This window comes from Apus apus, chromosome 14 (genome assembly GCF_020740795.1).
Source record: "Apus apus isolate bApuApu2 chromosome 14, bApuApu2.pri.cur, whole genome shotgun sequence".
NCBI lineage: Eukaryota > Metazoa > Chordata > Aves > Apodiformes > Apodidae > Apus > Apus apus.
The window spans coordinates 2,734,834-2,758,922 of NC_067295.1; the positions used below are offsets into that span (position 1 = coordinate 2,734,834).

General features: G+C 54.7%; 2 protein-coding genes across 2 annotated transcripts; both read right to left on the reverse strand.

The window, feature by feature from the left end:
- Nucleotides 1–4,676: 4,676 nt before the first annotated feature.
- On the reverse strand, nucleotides 4,677–14,149 carry DRG2 (developmentally regulated GTP binding protein 2). Its single transcript, XM_051632082.1, has 13 exons — nucleotides 14,009–14,149; nucleotides 12,942–13,102; nucleotides 12,292–12,381; nucleotides 10,746–10,806; nucleotides 9,813–9,903; nucleotides 9,235–9,307; nucleotides 8,992–9,082; nucleotides 8,698–8,795; nucleotides 8,177–8,253; nucleotides 7,639–7,727; nucleotides 6,669–6,727; nucleotides 6,179–6,232; nucleotides 4,677–6,096 (listed from the first exon to the last, which is right to left on the reverse strand). The coding sequence occupies exons 1-13, from the start codon at nucleotides 14,070–14,072 to the stop codon at nucleotides 6,010–6,012; spliced, it is 1,095 nt and encodes a 364-aa protein (XP_051488042.1). The 5' UTR covers nucleotides 14,073–14,149; the 3' UTR covers nucleotides 4,677–6,009.
- Nucleotides 14,150–15,790: 1,641 nt separating this feature from the next.
- GID4 (GID complex subunit 4 homolog) lies at nucleotides 15,791–23,910 on the reverse strand. The gene is made up of 6 exons (XM_051632090.1): nucleotides 23,584–23,910; nucleotides 21,160–21,219; nucleotides 20,172–20,279; nucleotides 19,388–19,489; nucleotides 18,235–18,365; nucleotides 15,791–17,062 (listed from the first exon to the last, which is right to left on the reverse strand). Exons 1-6 carry the CDS (start codon nucleotides 23,794–23,796, stop codon nucleotides 16,999–17,001), a joined length of 678 nt encoding a protein of 225 aa, XP_051488050.1. The 5' UTR covers nucleotides 23,797–23,910; the 3' UTR covers nucleotides 15,791–16,998.
- Nucleotides 23,911–24,089: the final 179 nt, after the last annotated feature.

Below are 24,089 nucleotides of genomic sequence, written 5' to 3' on the forward strand. Positions count from 1 at the left end.
CAACACGCTGTGCCGGCACTGGGAGCACAGCCAAGGGAACACCGTGGAGGAGGAGCCCAACACCAGCCCAAATCCCACAGCCCTGCTGGGACACAGAGAGGAGCCTGGAGCCCACCAGGGTGCCCCCCTGCCATGCCACGCACATTGTGTGTGTGAAGGTTGCCACGTCTGGCCACATGTGGCTGGGGAGGGGGCTTGTGTGTGCCACACGTGTGCCCTGTGGCGGTGCCGGCGGCGTGTCTGCACACACACGTGCCCAGGCGCGGGGTGACTGCATCAAATGTTAATGGGGGGCTGGACTCCTGCTGCTGCAGGCTCATCAAAGTTTAAGCAGCAGCAGTGGGAACTCACTGCCTTGAATGGATCATCTGTGGGCAGGGCAGGGGTTCCCTGGGAGTGCAATGGGGACTGGGGCTGTGGGAGAAGATGCCCAGAGCATTCTCTGTCCCTGCCACCCCTGAATGGCTCCAACCATATGGTTGAGTCAGGAAAAGCCACCGTGCTCCAGGGACACTGCCCTGAGCAGCCCCAGTTCCATGGCCACATCCCAGGGTCATGCCAGGGCTGGCTGCAGAAAGGGGAGGTTGCTTTGACCACCAAGGTTCTGGTTCACCGTTTCTCACACCCACCCCAGCCCTGCGTGATGTGGGACTGTACCTTTGGAGCACCAGCATCAGCAGGGCAGAGCTCCCGGGGCAGCAGCTCAGCCATCTCCTGGCAGCTCTGGGGTCACCATCTGGCCCCAGGTCTCCTTACAGCCTGTTTCCAGTTACAGCCAGAGTGGAGCCCTGTGCCACTGTGCCATGCCAGCCCCACCACTGCCATGCCTCATGCTCCACGCCCCAGCCCCATGGAGGCAGCCTGGCTGGCCAAGACACCTCCCAGCTGCAGCATCTGTCATCAGGTGCCACCCCCTTTCCCCATCAACAGATCTGCATCTGTCTCCACTTTCAAATACCTGTGTGTGGATGGCACAGCTCCAACACAGCTCTCACCACTCCAGCCATGAGCCCCGGGGATGCCAGGAGCACCGGGACAGGCTGGACCCTTCCAGCAACCAGCAATGTGGCAGCAGCACAGCCCTCCAAGCACAGAGGCAGTAGGGGGTCTCTCCTTGGGCCCCCAAGCACCCATCACACCCCTGAACTGGATATTTTCAACCCCCTCTAGATCCCTCCCGAACTGGGGACGGGGACCCACCATCTGCCAAGCAACAAGTACCTCGTCCCTGCCTCCCAGCTGCTGCCCAACACCAAGAGCTGCCCACAAGGGAGGTGTTATGGGGAGAAGAGAAGCCGGAGCAGATGGTGGAAGCACAGACCGGCTGGGCAGGACACGTCCTGGGCTCAGCACTGGCGTGCACCCAGGGACGCTGGCTGGTGGCCCCGGAGCCAGGTGACAGCCCCGCGCCATCGCCTCGGCCTGAAGCCAAGCCCAGGGGCCCCACAGAGCTCGGCTGTGGGACCAGGCAGCTTTCCTGGTGTAAAACAGCCCCCAAAACGTGGGAAGGGGTGGTAGGAGACAGGGGCAGAGGCTGCTGGGGAAGGGAGTGGGTGTGCAGGGGAGGAAGCTCTTCCCCGGAGGGCAGAGGGAATGCTGGGACTATAGGGAAGATGAGACTCAAGAGAGCGAGAGGTCTAACCAGGCAGGGACAACCAGGGAGGAGAGAGGACACCGTGCACCCCCACCGGGAGGAGCCAAGCCCCGCGCTGCAGCAATTGCATACAGACCCGTGTCACACACAAAGGTCCCTCCCCACTCCTTCCCCACTGTGGTCTCCACGAGCCCAAGGGACGTGCCACCCAGCAGGGGACTCACAGCCACTCACCTGGGGTAGCCTAGCTGGCCCGCATGGCACCGGGCCGGCTCGGTGCTGCCCGCAGCCCCCGGTGCTGCCCGCACCGCGCTCCCGGCCTCGCTCTCCGCCGGGGAGCGTCACTCCCCCGGTAGCCGAGGGACCATATTTGCTCTCGGCAGCTGCAGCTGCTGCCACCCAATGCATATTTGATGACCGCTATTATTGTCATCTCCACTCATGAGAGGAGGGACGGGAGCTGATCCGCGGAGCCGGGGAGGGAGCGGCTGGAGGGGCGAGGGGCAGGCAGCTCTGATCCCTGCCCCTTCCTCCCCTGGTGACACACTGGGCAGTCCCGCAGCCCCTTCCCTCCCGGGATGTGGATCTGTGTCGCCTCAGCGTCACCAAGCCCTGATGTGAACAGCTGGTAAATGGCTCTGACCTGCTCCTGCCCCCAAACTAAGGAAAATTCGGGAGAAATCACAAGGACGTGGGAGCGCGCACACACACATCCCCCCTCACACCCCTCTCCGAAGCAGGACTGGGAAGACCAGCTCCCGAGTCCGGGCACAGCGACAGGATCCAGACACACATCAATCCAACAATGCCAGATGGCCCTCTCCTCCTTCTCAGAGCAGGGGTATCTCCTGCCACCACAAACCTCTAGAGAGCCTCAGAATTTCATGCTCCCCCTTCCATCACTGGTTTCCTGCATCCCACCAAACTAGGGGGTCATTCTCCTGCATCCCATGGCTCTCCCAAACCCAGGAGCAGAATGAGCAGGGAAGAACCTCTGCTCCCCTCCCTCTGTGCAGCCACATCCCTGCCGTGATGCGGTGGGTATTTATTATGCTGATTCCTCAGAAAGCCGGGGCTTAACTGCAAATTACAATCAATAGCCCCAAGCCCCAAGGGGCAGGTTCATCATTTAGCAGGCGCAACCAGAGGAATTCTCAACTATTTGCCAGCCATAAATCCTCCTCCCGGCAGCCTCCCGAGCCAGCCCTGCAGAAGGCAGGCTGGCTGGTTGGGGTGACCCTTGTCAGGATTTGAAACAATTAAGCTGTCACTGCAGATCGTGACTCTTATATACAGCCCTGAGCAGCACTTTAAGATGTCAGCGTGACGGGGTGAGAAGCTGGCTGAGCTGAGCCCGCCACAGTAACTGTCTCTCATTGAATTAAATGAATGTATTTGGAGTCAGAGCCTCTTTTTATTACCTCGCAAACGATTCCTGACTAAATTAAATTATAAAAGGAGTGTTCAGCCAATCAAACCTGCTCGATTGCCTGGAACAGGCACTTTAAACCGAGCATGCCTTGGGCCTCTGCTGTTTCAAGGACTAGATGGAGGGGCTGATGGGCTGTATCCGAGCTGATCCACCCTGTGGCTCAGCAGGGATGCACGGCTGCACTCTGCTAGGAAAGAAGGAACAGGGCAGGATGAGTGCAGCCCTCTGGGAGTGGGTATGGTGCTAAGGAAAGCAGAGCCAGCTGAAAGAGCAAGGGAACAGTGAGGGCTGCAGTGCAGAGCAGACCACCAGCCAGGCTGCTTTCTCCCAGCACCATCCAGCCAAGCCTTCTTCCCACAGCAGAAAGCACACACAACACCCTCCTCTCTGGGAGGGCAAACCCACCACACCCGCCTCCAATCACCCCCCATCCTCCTGGGCAGAAGAAAACCTTTCTCCAAAAAAACTCAGCAAGGAGGCTCTGAGCACATCTCCCTCACACCAGCTCCCCCACGGAGCTAACGAGGGGTTTGGCCAATTCCATAAACCTCAGGAGGCTCCGACACAATCCTAACACCACAGGAGATTCACCCCTGGCCCACAGGACTTTGCTTTCTCAGGATTTGGAGAAATCTTTAGGCAGCAAACCTGCTCCAGCACCAAACTGCAGTGTTTGCAGCTTTTAATACTGGTGCAGAGCAATTAGGGAAGCTGTCTGGAAGAAGGAAGGCTGCAATTAAACACTGCATTTTCCCACACAGCCATAAACTTGCCTGCAAAAAAAAGCTACTCTCACTAAAAAAAGAAGTTCACTGCTTCTGGCTTAACTATTTCTACTTCATCCCCATTCCAAATTTAATCACGAACCAGTTCATTTTGAACAGGAGAAAATGCCCAGTTTCCTAAATGAAGAGTAGGGCTAATTAGACAGAAGGGTTTTTAACGATGGCACATTAGATTAGTCAATTTGAAACTCGAACACACTGAGGAAGGCACTAACCAACCAAGGACATGTTTCAGCAGGTAATACTGTGCATTTCAGCACCAATTCCTTCCCCAGCTCCACACATTACCTGGCTCAAGGATGAAGCCCACTCAGCAATTCCAGTTGCCCAGGCGTGTGCCACGGCTTGACAGGCTTCTGGGTTTGGAGTGAAAAGTCAGAAACTCCAGGACAAAATGAAACTGAAAGGACAATTTGTGCAGGCACCTCACGCTGTGCAACCTTCCTGGGAAATGTAAGGGGCAAGGTCATGTCCTGGGACAGCATCCCACCCAGCTCAGGCTGAGAAGCACCTGCTTTCCAGGCCCTGCTCCAGCAGAACGTGGCTCATCGGGAGCTCGTTCTCCATGAGCTGCCACCACAGCTGGGATCTGCTCTGCAATCCAGCTGCACACAAAGCCAGAACAGGGCAGGGAACTCAAGAGAGTTCAAATTCACCTTCTTAGCTGGGTACAGTGCACAGTATCTACTCATCCCTCATCCAGTCCCCTTCAGCTTCAGAGCCTTCTTGCAGCTGCTTCACCATCTACTCTCACCTACAACCTCCTGCTGCAGCACCCAGGAGTCCTCAGGTGGCCAAAGGTTAAGAAAAAAAAGAGTTAGAAAACACACCAAAGCCTCTGCCCACTGCAGGCAGACACCTCCAGTTCACATGAAATAGCAACTTTTATTTTCTCAAATAAAATAATCCTTCCATTTCTGCTCAATCAGGTTGTGACGGGTGGGGAGGAGCAGAGAGGGGAGGGAAGGAGCCCTGCAGAAAAGGTTGAGATCAGACCCATCCTCACAGTTAAGAATCCACCTCAGACCAAACCCTTTTCCAATGAAAGAAAATAAAAGCTATTGGCAACTCTTGATTGCAGAAGGAAAGAGCTGTTCTCTATCAGGCACTCTGAACTGTTTAGTGTCAGTGTTCAATGAAAAAGCATGATTAGAAAAAATCCCAGATTTCTGATGAAAAATATCCAGACAAGCAACAACATCTGAACAGGGCTGGGGGAAAACCCATGGCATGGGATGGTGCTTGGAGCTCAACGAGCTGTTACTGGAATTTAGGGGCATGACTGAGAAAGAAGCAGATCCCCAGCAATACCTTTGGGTATACCCATGGACAGGACAAGAGCAAAGAAGCAAACTCCCAAGAGAGCTCCTTGAGGAGTGACATGCCAGCAAGGAATCCTCACTGCAGCCTGTGGCTCTTGGATCGTACCTGCTACAGTTTGGTCAGGTTCATTATTCCTTAATGAAGTTACATTTGTCATCTCTTTCAGTACCAGTTGGACCAGGATGTCCTGCACACCCAGTGCAGAGCTAAGGAGAGTGGCACTCTATGCCACCTTCTAATGTTAATTGAGGTGGGACAGTGATAAATTCATCAGGGGTTGACTCAGATGCCAAGCCTGAAGTCTCCAAGGGTGGAAGCTGCAGAGACACTGTGCCCCATGAGCAGGGGAGAGGGAGATTTGCTTCTGCTTCACATCAATACTTAAATTAAGTGTATGGATAAGAGGCCAAGCATCAGCCACATTCTCTCGGCCCTGGCTTCCCTGTCCCAAAGCACAGGGGCCAGATTTGTTCACATAAACCCATAAACCTCCCTCTGGTTAAACAAGCCACTGGCAGGTTAACCCCATGGATCTCTGGGCAACCCCTGCCAGTGGCAGGATGCTGCCAGATGTGGAAATTGTGTCCTAGGACAACTGGCTCCTTTTTGAAGATATATTAATTCACCTGCAAGGTGGAAACCCATCTTCCCCATCCCCACCTGCAAGCACAGTAGCCACATTTTCTGCCTTTCTCCAAGAGAAGGAGCTTCACAGAAGCTTTCTTGGCTGTGGAACATGTCTCCTTTTTTCTTTATTTCTTTTTCTTTTTTTTTCCCCTCTCCTTTTTTTTGTTGTTGTTGTTGTTTGTTTTGCTTTTACGTGGTCAGTTCCAATTCTAGTGATTAAAGACAAGGCCAGGCACCAGCAGAAAGGGTTACTTCTTCACAATCTGAATGACATCTTCATGCTCCATCATATGGGTTAAGCCCACTCTTTGGGGGCTGTATTTTGTGCTTGTGCCCTTTAAAGCAAAAGGGGGAGAAGGGTTAGGGGAAAACCAGAGACACCTGAGGAGAGGGATTTCCTTTGCTGTAAACACTTACCCACACCAAGGCATACTTGAACTGGCTGGCTAATGATCTGTGAATTCGGTGGCACTGCAGGACAGACAGCACAGGACAGACAGACAGCACGTGAGGCAGTTCAATGACACAACTTTGGAAACAACTTGCTCAATATCCTGGAACTAGAAGCAACTCAAAGCCTGTGTCAGAAATGACACTCGTGACTTTAGGAGCCAATTCCCAGCACTTGAAAGAGCACAGAACACACAGAGGAATCACTTGTGTGATACAAAGGCCCCACTCCCCTCCTTCTATGTGCTTTTTCACTTGATTCCATTGAGTAATAATTGTTTTCAACCTTTCATAGCATCTAGAAAAGAAACCCGAGGCAGACAGAAGCAGGTAACAAAAGGAAGGTAACAAAAGAACACTGAGACATCTCAAGCTTTACAAAGTGCATATCTCAGCAGACTCTAAGAGGAACCTGCCTTCTACAGACAAGGAAATGGAAAAGATGCCAGGAAATTACCACATGCTCCACAGAGGCCCCTTTCCGTAGAATAATGGCATCCGTGAAGTCTGGTCTCTCTGTGGAGAAGGAGAAGGAGGGGAAAAAAGCACTGGATTTCAGTCAGGTGTGTTGCTGACACCACCTCACAGGGCCTTGTGCCTACTCTCCCAAACTCCTCTTCCCAGCTCCTGAACAACAGGTATCTAGGTCCATGAAAGCATTAAATGGGTTCTGCAGACCCTCCTGTACCCACAGGGATGGTTACCCAGCTCACACAGCCAACAGCTTCCCCACACCTCCCCTGCTCCAACTCCACTCCACATACTTAAGACAAACAAAACCACCCAAGTCAAAACACACCTTCTCAAATAAACCCAATCCACTCCACGGTTTTCTATCAAATCCCCAAGATTTCATAGCTTAAGAAGTTGACAGAAAGTCCCCTCAACTCGTCACATCCACCCACGTTGGGAGTTCGAGTTGAAACCAGACAGGAGCAAGTCACAGCCATGCCCCCATCCCTGGGAGAAGCTGCCAGTGAGTTGTAAAGCAAAAGGAGGATTAAAGGTTCTCCTGAGCCTCAGGAGCCTGGCACAGGAAGCACCAAACCTCTTGCAGCAGGAACAGGAGACCTCTCCTGGGCAGTGATGGGCTGAGCAGCTCATCACAGAGTGTGAGTAATAAGGAAGGAAGCTGCAAACTCACAACTTCATTTCCTTCTATCATCCTGCAAAGTCTTATGAAAACTCAGCTCTTCTAGTGCAGAGAGAATAGGAGGGCTGTGGTGGGATACACCCACGGCTGGACCAGATGGAACAGAAAGCAGTTCCCAGGAGCCAAAAGGTGGCTAGGGAGAGCTTAACTGAAGCATCCCCAAGATGCAAGAGATTGCTGGCACCCAGGCTTCCAAGCCCTGCTGACAGCCTGTCTGTTTGATGAGCAGCAGTCCTTTGTGCCCCCCAAAGCTCCTCAGCTCATGGGCACTTACGTCCTCGTTTCTTGGTGTAGATGCAGGTAAGAGCCAGGTACTCCCAGAGCTTCTCCAGCAAGTAGTCCAGGTTCAGCTTCATACCACAGCTGCAAAACACCAGGAACATCTCTGTGTTTACTGCTGTTGTAGTTTAGAGAGCCAGAAGAACAAGGTGAAATGTCTTATTAAAACACTGGGGAGCAAGGGGAAAAGTCTTTAATGAGGCCAGTGAAGGCAAAACACAAGGTGAAATGAACAGGCCTTTGAGAAGGGCAAGGACTTTGAAGCAGCAAAGTCAGATAGATCAGCACATCTGAGCAAACAAGCCTGACTGGCTTCCCCTGGCCTGCAGAGAGCACAGAGGAGCCCAGCAGCCTGCCTGGCCCTCCAGGGAAGGAGGCCTGGAAGAAGCAGCACAGCAGTTTGGCTTCTCGCCCCCCAGCTGCAGGCAGCCCTGGGAGAAGCCCCTTCTTGGGAGAAGCTGGAGAAAGGGGTGTGAAATGAACCCCCCCACACTGTCCAGGCCAGCACACGGGGCAGTGTGACAGGCTCCTACCTGATGACAACACTGTGGGGTCTCCGAGCCAGGCGATCCACTTCCTCCATGGATATCTGGTCAATCTTGTTATAGACCTAAGCCAAAGGCAAAACAAGACACTCTTTAGGAAGCCAATTCCACAGCCCTGCAGGGAAGCAGGACACATGCATGTCACTATAACAAAGTAGTTCCAGCATCTGAAACAGAAACCCAGACCCTGTCAGCCAGGGGCCAGACCAAGGTTCTCAGTAAATTAAACTGTTGAAATTCAAACCCTAAATCCAAGTTTGGGCCTTTTAAAGTTCTGGAGAATGTGCCATCCCAAAGGGAGATGCTCCACAGCAGGCAGCCACAAGAGGGCACCGGGAACACACACAGAGCACAGCCACACACCTACAGCTGATCAGAAGCTCCCTGTTGGGCTGAGCTTTCCAGCTCTTCAATCCCAAATCCTGACTGCTTCTGGAACCTGGAAGATCCTTCAGGAACGAATGGAGCTGCTCGGAGCAGCAGCAACTGTAGCTGTCTCAGATACTCACGTAGAGGCATGGCATGTAGACCCTGTTGCCTACAATCACGTCAATGAACTCGTCAGGGGAACAGTCTTCTCTGAAAAGGACCTCAGCATTGAAGATTTCTGAGGAGAACACTGTCAAGGCCCAAATCCCAACACACCTACACAGTGCCATGAGCCAGTGGGCTCAGGTGCCTTGGGAGAGCCTCTTCCCAACCCAGCGAGCCCCAAACAAGACAGCAAGACTGTCCTGCAGCAGGTACCACTTGACTCAGGAGCTGCTGATGGCTCAGATGTGTCCTGCTTTAGGAAAGGATACTGTACTCATGGAGGATGAGCTGCACCAGCTTCTCAGAGCACTGAGTCAACGTGACCGTTGAGTTGAAGGAGATGCCTCCACCCTTCTTCGGCTGCAGGGAGAACACAAAGCAACTCAAAGAACAGTCTGCAAAACCCACAACCCCCTTCAGCCTGTCCAAGGAGAGGGGCAGCACAGAGAGGCCTCAGCTTTGGGCAGGCAGGCAGGCAGAAGCTGTGCTTGCAGCAGCCCAGGAAACCTCACCTTGAAGTAGATATTTGGTTTGCTTTTGTTCAGCCGGATTCCAACCGATTCCAGTTCCTTCTCCAGCAGGGCCCTGCAGGGACAACTGCACGTTAGTGCCTGTGAGCCTGGGCACAGCCAGGTGACACCCCCACCTGCCTTTTTGACTGCTTTAGACATAGCTTTGCCAAAAGCTTCCGCTGCCACCTATAAACCACAGCTAATGCAGGACAGAGCCCCTGGTGGAAATCCAGGTTGACATCTGCGGCCTCCCAGTGCCTGAAGGGGCTCCAGGAAAGCTGGGGAGGGACCTGGGACAAGGGCAGGGAGTGAGTGGTCTGTCTCTGAACCACTAGTCCTTTGGGAATGATCCTTCAGCTGAGAAGCCCACACTGAGATCTGCAGAGGACCCTGTGAATGCTGCTCCCAGCCTGCTGGTGGGTTTCCAACAAAGCACCACCTCCATCTCACACTCACTGGCTTCATTACTGGCTCCCAATGTGCAGAGGGCACAGCATGAGCTGACATGTTGTCTGGGGAGGCAGGAATCCCCAAACCTGTCCCACCACCCCACAGTTCACACAGCAGCAGCCACTCACCTCTGTACCTCACCCTTGGTGGCATCCAGCATCATAATGACAACGTCTGCTGTCCTGGCCACAGCGATCACCTGCCGACCCCTGCCCTTCCCTAAGGAGACAGGAGGTCTGAGACCAGGGAGAGAAACCAGCCACCAGCTCTGGGACAGACTGGGACTCCTGCCCTGTGCAGCTGCTTGGAAGCAAGGAAAAAGATCCTGCAGTGCTGTGCTGGCTGCAGGCAGCTGCTGGGGACCCTGTACAGGTGACATGACACCTTTGCCAGCAGGACACACATCCCCAGACATGTGCAGCTCCAGGCAGCACAGAGATACCCAGAGCAGTGATGTGGGCCCAGGGCCCCCCTGCAGAGGGGGTTACATACACTTTCTGCTCAAAAAGGAGAGAGACCTTATTAATCAGGCCATGATCCTCCAAAAAAACCCACAACAAAACCCACAACAAAAACATTAGGAGACTTCCCAAGGTCTTCTAAGGCATCTTCTGACACAAACAGCCAATCAGGGCAATGACAGAGCAGAGGGAAACATCCAACAGCTCTTCCCAGAATCGGGAGTCATAGGAGGACTGGCAGGAACTCAGATCAGTCAAAAGAGGTCACTGTTTGGCTGCAACTCCCCCCTCCACCTCCACTGCATCTTTCTTTAGGTTTCCTCTGCACCAGGAGACAGATGAGCAAGATAACACTCAGGCAGGGAGGTGAGAAGTGACTGGCTTGCTTGGGCTCCCACCCCCAGAAAAGCATCTTTCTGCTACATATAGAACCAGGCGTGGGCTCAGGGATGAGAATCGTGCCTCACATAAGATCAAGGACTCTGAAATTTGGAAAGCCAGTGTGGGAACTACTGGCCCAGGAAACCTGCTCATGTTTGACACACCAAGGGACTAATGAGGGCAAATCCCTACTTTCCAAAGTCACAGAGCTCAGCCAACCTTGTGCTGCTCCTTCGATGATTCCTGGCAGATCCAGTAGTTGGATGTTGGCTCCTTTGTACTGAAAAGAAAGCAGAAAAATGGGAAAGATGAGAGCTTTGTGCAGGGCACCTGAGCTGCCTCTAAAGCCCCAGGCACGTGCTGGAGTCCAAAAAGAGGGGGAATGAATGACCCTGAGAGAGCAGGATGACTCCACAGAAAGCCAATGGCTCTGAGGAAACCTCCAGTGAAGCTGCACCACATCAGGTCCTGACCTCCTAAAGGAGCACGTGGTGGGAGTTCAACAGGAAAACAGCCCAGTACAAGAGCAGCATTATCCCAAGTTGGTGAAATGGGAAGAAAGGAAAACAATCCCTGACTTCCTTGGTCTAATGAGAGAGGACTGCAACAAGCAAGTGCCACCATCTCCTAGCGAGAGGGGTGAGAACTACTCAGATGCCTCATGGGTCTCCCAGCGCCAAGAAATAATGGGAAGGTTTCCCCCATCAGACCCACAGGGGCATTTGCCTTCAAGCTCTTGCTGCAGCCAAGTTCCCTCGACAGCCTCAGCACCCAACCACAGCTCAGGGGTGTTACAGTATTTGTGTTCAACACCAAGACAGTTAGATGTTCGTTTTTTAACTCTGCTTTTAATTCTGACCCAGATTTATGTCATTACACTTGGACACTTTTCAGTCTGATGCCCTTTATCATTTGCTTTCCTGATGGATGCCACTAAAGAAACTCCTCAAGGACAAGAGCAGTGTCCTGTTTTCTTTCCAAACTGATCCCAGTGCAGAACTGTCTCTTTTGAAGTTTCACTAAAACCAAACCTGTCGAGGTTTGCAGCCACCTGGTCAGTGGCACCAAGAGTGGTTATAAAAACATTCAGTGAGAATTGTCCCATTGCTCTGGTCCATGACACAGCAGCAGGAGAAGCCCTGATGGGGCAGTGAGTCCTGAGGAGTTCTGGAGCCCAGGGAAGTGCTGGATCAGCAGTGTGGGCTGCAGAAGACACCACACTGCAAGCACTGCAAACCTCCTGCAGCTTAAAGCAGAAGTTAGCAGAGACCTTTGGATATCATGGAATCATAGACTAGTGTGGGTTGGAAGGGATGTCAAAGATCATCTAGTTCCAACCCCCTGCACGGGCAGGGACACCTCCCACCAGACCAGGTTGCTCCAAGCCCCATCCAACCTGCCCTTCAACACTGCCAGGGATGGGGCAGCCACAGCTTCTCTAGGAAACCTGTTCCAGTGTCTCACCACCCTCATAATGAAGAACCTCCTCCTCCTATCTATTCTAGATCTCCCCTCTTCCAGTTTTAATTCATTACCCCTTGTCCTCTGACAACATGCCCTTGTCCCAAGTCCCTCCCCAGCTTCCCTGGAGCCCCTTCAGGCACTAGAAGGTGCTCTAAGGTCTCCCCAGAGCCTCCTTTTCTCCAGGCTGAACAGCCCTTCTTCACAGCTTCTCCATGGCAGCACATGTGTAACTGGTGTGGGCACATCCCCATGGCTGGGTTTCTCACCATTACTCTGCAGAAAGGAGGAGAATCCTACTCACTTCTATGACTCCTGGGATGCAGGTCAGGGTGGTGAACTCGTAGGACGCAGCTTCGCTGGCAGTCGAGGTCATCAGACTCAGAAATGTGGACTGGAATGCAAGAGATCAGCATCACCAGGGGGTGGGAATGGAAGCACCAGGAAACATCCCACAAAACACGCGATTCCGGAAACAGGGAAACGGCCTCAGGTTGTGCCAGGGGAGTCTGAGATTGGATATTAGGGAAAATTTCTTCATGGAAAGGGTCATCAGGCCCTGGCCCCGGCTGCCCAGGGGAGGGGTGGAGGGGTTTAAAAAGTGTGCAGATGTGCTGCAGGACATGGGGCAGTGGTGGCCTTGGCAGGGCTGGGGGAATGGTTGGACCTGATGATCTTAAAAGGCTTTTACAACCAACCCAATTCTCTGTTTCCACAAAACCTCATCCTCTCACCTACCTCCCCAGCAGGGCTGTGGCCAGACAAGTGCCAGCCCACCACCCCAGGGCAGCACCCACAGGGGAAGGAAGCCCAGACCTCACTCTACCTTCAGCTCCCACCCACAGGAACCTCCGGGTAACTCGAGGCAAGAAGGTGAAGGAGAAAGAGAGGATGGATTCTGCTTCACCAGCTGGAACCAAAGATGCCAGGGAGTCAAGGTGGGCACTCACTGACCTTACCCACAGAAGGGAAACCAATCAGAGCCACCCGGGCATCTCCAGATTTCATCACATCGAAGCCTTCTCCTTTGGCAGCTGAGGACTTGGAGGGTTCCAGCAGCTGAGCCCTGTACTTGGCAAGCTTGGCCTTCAGCAGCCCCAGGTGGTACTCGGTGGCTGGAGGGACACAAACACAACAGCTGCCTGGCAAAGAGCTGCTGACAATTCACTTCTGGAAAGAAGGACTTTCCTTTTGAAAAGAAACACTGTGGATCTCAGGCTCTAACCACAGACACAAGTGACTCCCCAGCTCTTCTGTGATCGTGTGAAATACTGGCCACCCAGAGCCAACCCTCAGGTAACCTGCAGGGAAAGGGGGATTCCAGGGAAACGAACAGCCAGAATCATCCATGGATAAAATAAGCAGGGCCAGGGGGGGAGCAGGGGCAGGAATGAAGGGCTGGAGGGAGCCAGGTAAGGGAGCTGAGATAGCAAGGTGAACAGGCTGCCCAAGGCAGTGGTGGAGTGACCATCCCTGGAGGACTTCCAGCCCCTCCTCACCCCCTCTCGCACTCAGCACTGCAAAAACGCAGCAGTTTTTTTCCCCTGCTCTTCTCGAGTTTCAAAGAGACTCGGGGCTCACACGTGTGAAACCACTTCAGCGACTGCTTCTTCAGAAGACAACCTGAACTTACACCCGGTACATAAAACCCAAAGAAGGCCCGGTTGTTTCCGCAGGAGCTGCCTTTGCAACACGGAGGGGCACGAGACCCAGGAGCTCACGGGATTTCCTGCGTTTCCCTTGCGGTGTTTGCCACAGCCCCCGGGAGCAGCCGGGGCGGAACCCGCGGGGAGCTCGGAACCCCCGCACCCTCCGGCTGAGGCTCCCGAACCCCGGCGCTGGGACCCCCCGCCAGGATTCCCGGGTTCCCCTGGGGGCCTGCGCCAGCTCCAGCTGCTCGAACCCCCCCCCAGCCTCACCAACCACCCCGCGCCCCAGGCCTGGCCCCTTCCTCCCCGCCCCCCCCAGCCCCTCACACCCCCCCCGCCCCCCTCCCCACCGCAGCCCCCGCCGCCCCCAACCTTTGTTTTTCTGCGTCCGGGCGATCTCCTTCTCGATCTCGGAGATCTTCTCCAGGATGCCCATGGCGGGGCCGGCCCGGCCCGGCCCGCTCGGCTCCCCAGGCCCCCGCCCGCCGGAAGTGCCGCCGGCCCGGCCCGCTCCGTCCGGCCGGCCCCGCTGTGCCCCCGCCGCGCCGCTCCGGCCGCCTCCCGCAACCCGCAACCTGCGTTCCGCCCGCCCGGGAAACCAGGCTAGGGAAGGGGATAACGGGAGCTGGGTGTAGGGAAAGGGCTCCCAAAGCAGACGGGTTCCAGAGACCCCCCGCCCACCCCCGCCGGGGGTCTTGCCCCTAACGACAGCAATCCCGCTCCTCTAATGAAGGCTGTATCCAGCATTTTAAGCAGCTTGTTGGGCTCCTGGAGAAGCCCTGGAGGGGGGAGGTGAAGCACAGCTCTCCCCCGGGCACCGAGAAACGCCTTGGTCAGCAGACAGAGTCAAGACACAGAGCCCTTAAATACATGTCATCTTTAATGTGGACGTTGACAGCCCCGCAAACCCCTCCCCAGCCCCTCTCTCACCGCCCCCGACATTCAGAACATCTCTCCTCAGCTCATCAGGCAAAGAAAACCAAAAAGGAAGGGTTTAGAGAAGTGAAACTCTGAAGAGCGACGGCCCCTGCGAACCTCCCGGCTCCAGGAGCTGCCCCGCACCCACCACTGGCACCAGCACCACGCCGGGAACGCCGGGCTTCAGCCAGCACTGGCTGCAGGAGGGTGGGAAGGAGACGGGCAGGGAGCAGGACGCTCCTGCCCCACCCTTCTCACAACGTATCAAGTCCCAAAGAAAAACTTCAAGAACAGTTTTGGGGTAGTTCTACACATGAAAACAACCCTCAGGACCCTCCTAAGCCCAGGGTCTCCCAACGACCACGGCTTGCATTCAACTCAACCACGCCAGAAACCCCCACAAGGGCCCCACGGAGCACGGGGGGAGCAGCATCACCCCCAGGGCTGCACAGGGGGAGCCCCGGGGGGCTCCACACAGACAGCAGAGCCAGGTCCCCGTGTCCCCACAGCCCTGGGGGGGAGGCTCTGCCCCTGTGCTCAGTCACAGAGCCACTCTGCCAGCTTTCGCCTCTAAAACCAGGGCCCCCCATGAGGAAAGCCCTCTCCTCACCACCAAAGGGGCTGAGCTTCTCCAGGAGGAGCAGAATAAAAGGAAAATCTGCTTCCCAACCGCTCTGCCTGCAGCCGCTCTCCCTGCGTGTCTCGGATCCCTCTCCCACTCGCCTTCAAGCTACTCTGCACATCCATCCCCAACAGCCAAGACCATGGCACATGTTTCCTCCATCATGGGGGGACTCCCACCAGGTCTCCCTGTCTCCCCATAGCAAGTCTCTCTCCTGTTTGTGCTGGAGAAAAGGATTCATCCGCAGCAAACAGCCCGCACGAGGCGGGTGCTTCCCACATCATCTCCTGAGACCAGCCCGGCCGCTCCTCCCATCACACCAGATCCCAACTGGGAACACAGGGAACGGGCTCACCAAGACCTGAATGCTTTCTTGTTAAGGCTTCAACTAGCTGCAAGAAACCAGACAGACACGCTGCCAAAAGGAAGAGAGTTAGTTAAAGAAGAAGAAGAAAACCCAAACCCACCTCGGTGCTGGGTGGGCGGAGGCTTCGCTTCCCTATCCCGGGCTGCAAACCCCTCCTCAACACCCCCTGAACAGGCAGGAAAACACAAACTGAACCCTCACAAAAGCCCCGTGGGTGGGACTGTCACATTAAACACACAACCCAGGCCAACTTTTAAATCATCTTTAAGAAAAAAAAAACAACAACAAACAACAACCCAAACAAACCCACACACACACGCTTTGGCACACGAGCCTTAAGTTAGGTCACTGGAAACATTTCAGAGGCAGAGGAGCTGCTGGGGTTGGTTTGTTGGGGTTTTTTTTTCCTTTTTTTCTTTTTTTCCTTGTAAAAAGGAACCCAGCAGCAGTGTTGGTGAAGCATGAAGAGCAAGCACAAATGCTGACCAGTCCCTGCTCAACATTGGCACTCCCAGTACTTGCCCAAAGCTGGTTACAGACACAGATATAAAAACTAACATGGACATTCCCAGTTTTCAATGTGAAAACAGTAACATGTAATCGAGTACTTGTGCATTTGCTGTAGGGTCCTTGGGAAAAGGAACCATAAAAATATTTTTTTTTAATAAAAGTCTTTTTTCCTGTCTCTTTTTTTTTTTTTTTTTGTCTTTTTTTTTGTCTTTTTTTACCCTTAACTTAAGTAAAGAGCAAATATACACCTATATAAGCAGAGTTCAGATCCACTTTACTGAGAGCCTGGAAGTCCGTACATCAAATTAATTCCCAGTGGTGTATCCAGACACTGGAACAACTCCCAGCTCCAAAGGGCTGGCGTTCCTGCAAGATCTGCAGCTCCAGCTCACCTCCTTAGCCAGCACGAAGCAAAGACTCCTTCAAGCCTTCCCTGTCTCAGCCAACACTCCCCCAACAGACCCTGCCAAGCAGAGCCTCAAACACAGGACCTGCCTCCAGGAGCATCCGAGCTGCCAATGGGGACAACCAACCTGAATCCTGGTGATTTCAACCCATATCAGGCTGTAACAATGAAAACACAAGCACTGAGCTTGTATTTTCTTATTACTCAGACCACTGATTCCAGCTACTGAGAAACAGCTTCCAGAGGAGAGCCAGGAGGAACTTCAGTGATAGAGAAACTAGCTGTGCAATACGAAAGTGCATTTAAAGGTAGCTTAAAACCAGAGCAAAGATCAAATCGCCACTCGACAGGAGGGAGAATCAAGCTCCAGCAGCCACGCTCCTTGGGCTGGGTGGGTTAACATTCAGGCTCTCTTCTCACGAGTCCCAGGGGCAGGAGAGAAGCGTGCATTCCTGTGCTCCAACAGGGACACAGTTCTCCTGGCAGGCCTTGCTCTCCTGCCCGGGTTGCTTCTGGGCGGTATCAGTCCTGGACAGCTGTCATCGGAACTCGTAGATAGGAGCACTGTGCTCAGGGACGTGAGTTAAATTCAATGACTGATACCTGGGAGAGAGGGAAAAGGGAGGCCAGAGGGTTACCTGGAGCAACAGAATTCCTGGAGGACTGATCAAGCAACAGAATTCCTGGAGCACTAACAGGGCAACAGAATTCCTGGAGCACTAAGGGCTCCTGCTTGGCAGGTGACAGAGCAGACACTCTGGTGTCTGGCTCTTCCCCCCTCAGGGTCTCGGAGCCCTCTCTGAGGTGTTCAGGTATCCAGCACCCACAGGGTGGTCCCCAAGCCCTGTGATGACTCCATGTTGTTCCTCATTTCCATTCCTGTGCCTCTCAGCTCCCAGCTCTCAGGGTGGGCTGACTGTGGTATTTGGACACCTTTTGAAGTTCAGCAGCTTTCATGTTCAAACAGTGTTTGCTACAACTGCAAATTACACTTGGGTCTTTCAAAGCTTCACTCAAGGGGATCTGTCTGAAAGCCTCTCGGGTACCTTCCCTCTCCCAAGATCTTCCAGCCACCCTATGGATTCCCTGGCTGTGCATGACCAATATCCAAGGCTGCCAGAGGGAGAAGAGCACTCCACAGCTACCTGTCACATGGCTTAACAAGAAACCAACCCATTCACTTTCACTGTTCCCTGTGTCTTTTACCAACACCCCAGGGACTGTGAACTACAAAGCACTGGCCTGAGGGCAGCAACAGCCAAGCTGTAGTATGTGAGAAAGCACCAAGATGTCTCTCAAAGGCCCCTCTAACAATCTCTAAAGGGCCAAGTTGTGGAAAAGCTCAAAGCTTGACTCACTGAACAAAGCACGACCCCGCGCATGAGTCCTGTCCCCATGGGAGGGCAAGAGAACAGGAGCCCTGTGAGTGTTTGGGCTGGGGACCAGGGTCCTAGAGGGAGGGACACTTGTGGTGACCCACAGCCAGTGTCTGCACCCCCATGTACCAGACCACTCCATCTCCAGACCTCACCTCTCCCCTGCACCACGTCCCCAGCCTCGTTATCCCCAGCCACATGAAAAGGGCAGCACTTGATGAACAGGCTGACGAGCCTGCTCTGGCCACACAGGGCACACACACCCTGCCCCAAAGTCCAGCCACCAGCCTCAACCTCCTTCCCAGCACAGAGAATCACCACCCGGACACTCCCAAGGCTGCAAAGAAGCAGAAGAAAGAGTCACTTTGGCTGGTTTGAGGGAGGAAGGAATCTTCTTACCATTCTGAACTCCTATGGTAGTAATAGCCCTCTATAGATGCTGCTGACTTCTGGAAGCAGATGTAATAGAAACCAGCAAAGGAAGCACCACTGATGTCCTTGATAGTGTGATCTGGGACTAGGAACTGTTCCTGCACACAAAACACAGACTGTATCTTTAAATGCTGGGCAAGTGCCACCCCCCCACCCCAATCTGCCCTCCCAGGCTGAGTCCTGGCACCCATGAACACGGAGGCCTTCCTGGCTGAGCACTCCCTGCACTCACAGCAGCTCAGCCCACAGACCAGGCTGTTCTTTCACCACCTGCCACTGTGGGAATCTCACAGGGAAGCAGACAACTGGGAACAAAACCGGGTTTAAAGAGTGCATGAGATCAGCTTCAGTTCAACCCCTGCAAACCAGAAGCCAACTGCAAAATCAGAGCTGCCTGGTTGCTGAAGAGAAGGCTCCAGGGAGACCTTCTTGCAGCCCTTCAGCACCCATAGAGGGCTTAGGGAAAGATGCAGAGGGACTTTTTACCAAGGCCTGTAGTTATAGGAGGGGGACTGGTTTCAAACTGCAAGAGGGGAGATTTAAGTATGACATTAGGAAGAAATTCTTCCCTGTGAGAGTGGTGAGACACTGGCCCAAGGTTGCCCAGAGAAGCTGTGGCTGCCCCATCCCTGGAAGTGTTCAAGGCCAGGATGGATGGGGCTCTGAGCAACCTGGTCTAGTAGGAAGTGTCCCTGTAATGCAGGGAGGTTGGATCTAGATGGTCTTTAAGATCCTTTTCAACCCAAACCATTCTATTTCCATCCCCCCCAGCAGCTGCCCAAGGCTCATATGAAGAGGGAGGAATCAATCCAGCTGAAAAGCAGAGAGGTTCAAACACACAGGCCCCACACAGGGACTGGACACACCAACTCTCTCCTACTCTGGCGCATCACCAAGCAAGATTTTCCTGTTGTGTTTTAAGCCATGGCTGCAGCCCTCAAGGACACAATTAGCTGGCTAGACAGGAGCCACAGTGCAGCATGCAAGTATGCTGGGTTAGGAAGTTGGTAGGGTGAGTTGTTTCATCAACCCAGAGCAGCTGAAAAAGCTTTCAGGCCCTACAAGCCTCTGTCAGTCGTTTGTAAGCAGCTCATCAGAGAAGGAGACACATGGAGTTTACCTTCCATCTCATGAAGACATAGTCCCCGTTTTTCAAATCCTCATAATCAAAGTCATCAGAGTTAAATGTTTTTGCATACTGGTAAAAAGCCTGGAACTTTCCCTGAAACATGAAAAGAAACAGGATGCTTATTCCAGGAGTAGAGATCAGTCATGTCAGCTGTTTTAGGAGGGAACAACTGCTATGGAACAGGACCTCCCCACTGAAGGGGCTGCTCTTCCCTTGGACCTGTGCTAAACACACCCCAGGACTGGCACAGAGGAGGAAACACAGGACTTCCAGACACCCAGAGCTATATCCAGTCCAGCTGGAGAAGCTCCTACAATTCCACAGTAAGATACTTTGATAGAAGCACAGTAAATATCCAAGCCTGGCACACACCAGCGAAGCTCAAGGCAGGGAGGTGATCAGCTGGGCTGAGGCCCTGATCCAGGGAAAGGTGGCAGCCACACCCCACCCCAAGCAGAGGGCTGAGGTGGCTGTGATGAGGGTACCCACATCCCTGCACCCTTCTACTGTGTGACAGCCTTCAAACCAGAAGCAGGATGTTCTCCTGGGGAGCTCGAGAGACGAGGATTGCTCCTGCTCCCTTCCAACCCCATGGCCAGCGAGTGGAAAGCAAGACTCTCCCTTCCTTCTCCTGGATCACAGCCAAAAGATCCCAGTGCAGAAAAGACAAGAAACACCTGGAAAGGAGATCTTTCCAGGCCCTTCTGACAGCTCATCACACCTCACCTCTAAATCAGCTGTTCAAACCCCCATTGAACCCCACAAATTCATTTACCCAGTGTTTACGATCCACATCTTCGTCAGCATCCCACTTGCGTGTTAGGAAAGGGTGTTTTTTACTGATTATTTCCCCTTCGAAGAAAGTGGTGAGGGTTGGGTACTCCTGGGAGAGAAGAACGAGAGGTCAGAAGGTTTGTCACCCAGGGACAGGAACTCAAACTCAGATGGAGGGGCACATGCTCAGCAAAAAGCAGAGGGAGCTCTGGGTGATCCGAGGCCAGTGCTCCTGTCCCTCCAAGCAGCACGTTGCCTCCTCCTGCCTCACACCTCTCAGAGGATGACTCCTACACACCCACACGGCCTCCACCCTCTTATTTCAGCCTCTCCATTCACTATGTGACACCAGAAGGAGCCGTGTTGGAGATGGACTGTGGGGGATGATCCCAAGTTCTGGGACTGTTCAGAGCCAGCACCGCTCCCCATCAGATACTCGGAAGTTGCTATGAAGCCCCAGGGCTGGATTAAGCCACCCTGGAGAAGATGCTCCTCTTCAGCTTTGCTTTGGCACTGAACTAGGAGAACACAGGCAGGGAAAAGCAGGCTCAGCTGGGGTAAGTGAGCTTCTCCAGGTGCTCCCAGGTAAGGACAGACACCTGGTGCCCCACAGCCAAAAGCAGTGTCACCTCTAGGAGACACTTCCCACCACCCGTCCAACACTGCGGGTCCCCAGGGGTGCGTGGGGAAGGACGTGTGTGAAGATCTGACTGTTGGGGGTCCTGGTTTAAGTGGCAGTGCCTAAAGCTGACTGCAGCTCAGATTTGGTTCTGCTCAGACCTGCTGGATACACCTCCCTCCTTCAGGACTCCCAGCATCTCTCCATCTCTCCTTGACGTGCCAAGAACTGAAGCTGCTCAATTACTTCGTGGTCAGATTGTCTCCTCAATCCCTCCACTCCCTATTTCTGGTGGCAGCTTCTCCCACCCCACCAGGGAAGAGAAAAGCCTCTACACAGTATCTCTTCTTGTTTTGCAGTTAACACTCACCTCTGTAAGGCCTTTAATCTTCAAGTATCCACAGAGATAGGAGTTTTCCATGTCCACATGCTAGAAGAGAGTGCAAAGTCCAACCATAAGCAAATGCTGACTGATCCACAGCAGTTCCTAACCCCTCCAAGGCTAATTTCAGCTTCAGCTGGTACAGACTGTTCAACTTGCTGCCCAATGCTCACACTGACAGCACTTCCCCATGCCTGGGAACCACTGGGAAAGCTAATTTACAGGTGCCCAGCTCATCTCTGACAGCCCCCAGGCCTGACAACACCCCACCTGCTTCAAGCTCCATCACCCTCTGCCCACAGGTCTCCACTGGGAAGCAAACCTCCCTCTCCACCCAGAAGGAAGCAGACTCACAGCTTTCTGCAAGTGGGAGCACCCACACCTCCAGACCCCACATTTCCCAGCAAACTGGCCCTCAGGTGCAAGAGTAAAAAACGTCTATTAAAGCAGATAATTCAGGCTAGAGGAAGAAAACAAGGCCCTGAGCTTTGCTGACTGCTTATCTACCTGCTCTGACCCACACCTCTAACATGCTACCTGCTTTCTCTGCCCAGTCCCTGGCACACCAAAGCCTGTTCAGAAGCCAGATGATGTCTCATTTATTTTGGAAGAGGCCCTTTCTGGCCAACCTAGTGCTTTGACCTCCCCCTGCTTTTGATCTACAGGGCTGCATTTTGCTGCTTCTGCTTCCAGGAACTAGGCAGGGGCTGCATTTGTTCTCAGCACCTTTAAAACCAGGGAATTTTCCAAGCTTCCTCCCTCCCCCTCGATATCTTCAGCTCAGTTTTCCAAGCAAGAAGCGAGTTATCTGGGGAAGTGCAAACACCAACTGTGAGAAGATGGATCTTCCCCACCTGTGATCAGGGCAGCAGCCACCTCTCCTCAGCTGACACACACAGAACATCAGCGTTTTTAGCACAAAGCCACAGCCCCTTCCAGAAGTGCAGTGAGGCTGATCTGCCATGGGATGTCCCCACCGCGGCAAACCCTGCCAGGTCCCTCCTGCTGTGAGGAGGGGAGGACCCTCCGAGGAAACAGCCTAAACAGTCTGGTTCGAACACTGCCCCATCTGCTGACCCCGGGGCTCTCACACTGCCCCAAAAAGCTGGGATGTGCATTCAGCTTCCCCACTGAGCTTGCTGCGTGTCCAACCACCACCCCCCAGATCCCTGTGCCACCAAACTGGCAACAAAGCTGTGACTCGCAGGGTGCTCTCATAGGGAAAGGGTGTCTCAGATGTCTCTGGTGAGCTGATGACTCCACACCTCGCCAGCTCTGCCCAAAGCCATCCTGCCAATGCCCAGGACTAAAAATAAAGCACACGGGGTGACAAAGACCACAGGGAGGAACGGGAAAGCCACACGAGTCCGTGTCCCCAGCACAGCTGGGCACTACAGCTGTCCAGCTGCATTCCTGCCACAGATGAACCACCACACTTGGCTCCAGGAGAAGCCTCCAACCCTCCAGGGACAGGGAACCCTGGCTCCCAGGTCCATGCTGTGCCAGCCAGGGACTAGGACCTGGATCTCTACTGATTTCCAGCCAGGCCTGAAATACAGGCTGTCCTGCTGGTTGGGACTGCCCAGGACAACACCCACTCCAAGCCAGGCTCTCATCCTTCCACCCCATGGCCCAGAGAAGCACACAGAGACACGGCCACCCCAGAGCCTGAAGGGAATGCAGGATGGATAACAAATTAGAAACCTTGCCAGGGCTGAGGGGAAGGGGGCAAAGAGGTGCAGGGGAAAGGCTTGAGTGTCATGGGTCCTCCTCAGGGTTGGAGAGGAGGTGAGCATGGAGGTGGCCCTGAAGAAAAGGGGCTCTCTTGGGAGCCTAAGCAGAACAGGAAAGGGTCTTTTCCCCTGATCCCAGGGAGACAAAAATCTCTCCAGAGTCTGAGGACTCACAGCTGTTAGTGGGCTTGATGGAGCCAGGAGAATGCCAGCCAGGTCAGAGGGCAGAGAGGACCAAGGGCCTGTCCAGGCCTAAGGGGAAGGGACAACCCGAGACCTCTGCCCTCCTCGAGAGCTGCCTCCAGCCCACACATCCCGCTCCAGCTCAGGAGGACGCCTGCTCCACCAGCAAGGTGAGGGTGGGGGGACACACACACAACAACATCTGGGTTCTGAGGACACTGCGGGGGGGCAGACACGGACCCGAGCCGGGGCCCGGCAACCGGGGCCGGGCAGGACGGCGGCTGCGGGTGGGCTGGGGAGGAAAAACAGGCGACTGGGCCTGACAGGACAGAAGACTGGACGACGGGGAGGGAGATAAGGAGAAGGGCGACCGCGGCCTGAGGGCACGGGCCGGGCGGCAACGGCCCCTGCGGCCCCGGGACACCGGCAGGGCCCGGCCGCGGCGGGCCCGGGGCGTGGGGGGGGGGAACCGGCCTGTGCTCGCGGGGCCCCTCACCTGCATGACGACCTCCACTTCGTAGGCATTCCCCTTGCTGCGCTGCTGCCCGCGGAACTTGGCACCGCTGTAGAGCAGCGAGGTGGCCACGCCGGGCTGCGCCGTGTTGATGGGGGGAGGCGGCACCAGGCTGCTGGCGGCCGCCGCCGAGGGCGGAGGAGAAACGGAGCCCGCCGCCCCGCCAGCGCGGCACCGCTCGCTCCGCACCGGCATCTCGGGAGGGTCGCCGGGCGCCAGCGTGGCCGGGGCCGGGGCCGGGGCCGGGGCCGGGGCCGGGGCCGCTCGCTCCGCTCCCCGAGGCCGCCGCCTGCCTCAGGCCCTCCCGGCAGCGCCTCCGCGCGCTCCCATTGGCCCTCGCGGGCGCTGCGGGAGGGGCGGCGCCGCGCTCCCATTGGCTGCGGGCTACGCGGGAGGGGCGGGGCTGCGCGCTGATTGGGCTACGGGCGCTGAGCACGCGCTTCCTCCCGGCAGGCGCGGCCGCGGGCGCTGCTGGGAAGCGTAGTTCG